Source organism: Pyxicephalus adspersus, chromosome 5 (genome assembly GCF_032062135.1).
Source record: "Pyxicephalus adspersus chromosome 5, UCB_Pads_2.0, whole genome shotgun sequence".
NCBI classification, from domain to species: Eukaryota; Metazoa; Chordata; class Amphibia; order Anura; family Pyxicephalidae; genus Pyxicephalus; species Pyxicephalus adspersus.
Window position 1 is genome coordinate 888825 of NC_092862.1, and position 820 is coordinate 889644.

General features: G+C 41.7%; 1 protein-coding gene across 1 annotated transcript in view; it reads right to left on the bottom strand.

Moving 5' to 3' along the window:
* The window catches only part of LOC140330412 (DNA topoisomerase I, mitochondrial-like), a 26648-nt gene that overhangs the window by 2393 nt on the left and 23435 nt on the right, over nucleotides 1–820 (bottom strand). Inside the window, exon 18 of the mRNA XM_072410530.1 lies at nucleotides 546–695. Coding sequence (XP_072266631.1) covers nucleotides 546–695 — 150 coding nt within the window. The remainder of the gene's footprint in view (nucleotides 1–545; nucleotides 696–820) is intronic.

Here is an 820-nt window from a genome sequence, read left to right on the forward strand (position 1 = left end):
AGATCAGGTGACGTAGGAAGAAGACAGAAGGAGGGGAAAGAAGATGGCCGCATTGGCACAAAGGATACCAGGATGCTTTGCAAATACACTGTACTACTAAATAAATCATTGCAGTCTTTCAGGTGGGATGAAAGAAATATTCAAACCAATTCCTCTGAGCACAGGTTCTCATGGACACAGCACTTGAGGATGTGCAATTAATGGCACTTACCTGGAAAGGAGGGTGGGGGGTGTTTGACAAAAACTATACACACCTAATGTTTGGGGGGGAGAATATGCGCAGACTCCACTTATAGTATTCAGGATTGAGAAGCTCATTAATAAGTGCTCAGTCCAAGAAGACTGCAGGATAAAAGTGTATACTGACCTGTATCTGACGAGTACACTGTACAAACACTGTACTGGAGCATTTGTTTGGGTTTTATTTTCTTTTTTAATATATAAAAGCAGCTCGGGGAGTTCAGTGGGTGGATTATGTGACATATAGGACTATGAACAAGGTAAAGGTAAAATAAAACACACATGAGGACATCAGAACATCTTACCAGGCCACGGTGATCCTGGGATCCAGATAGTTTAGTTTGGACGTTCCTAGAGCAATCTGCTTGTTCTCCTCCTTGTCTGTGGCCATGAGCTTCAGTTTTTGCAGCTGCTCCTCCAGCCTCTCGCACTGCTTCTTCTTCTTGTCCAGCTCCCTGCATACAGATAGACCAATGTTACTCACTAAATGGTCAGATATAATCTACAAATTAGAAGCCACATTTATATAAATATACAAAAACTATGACTGACCGATGTATGAAATGTTAAAGAATCCCAG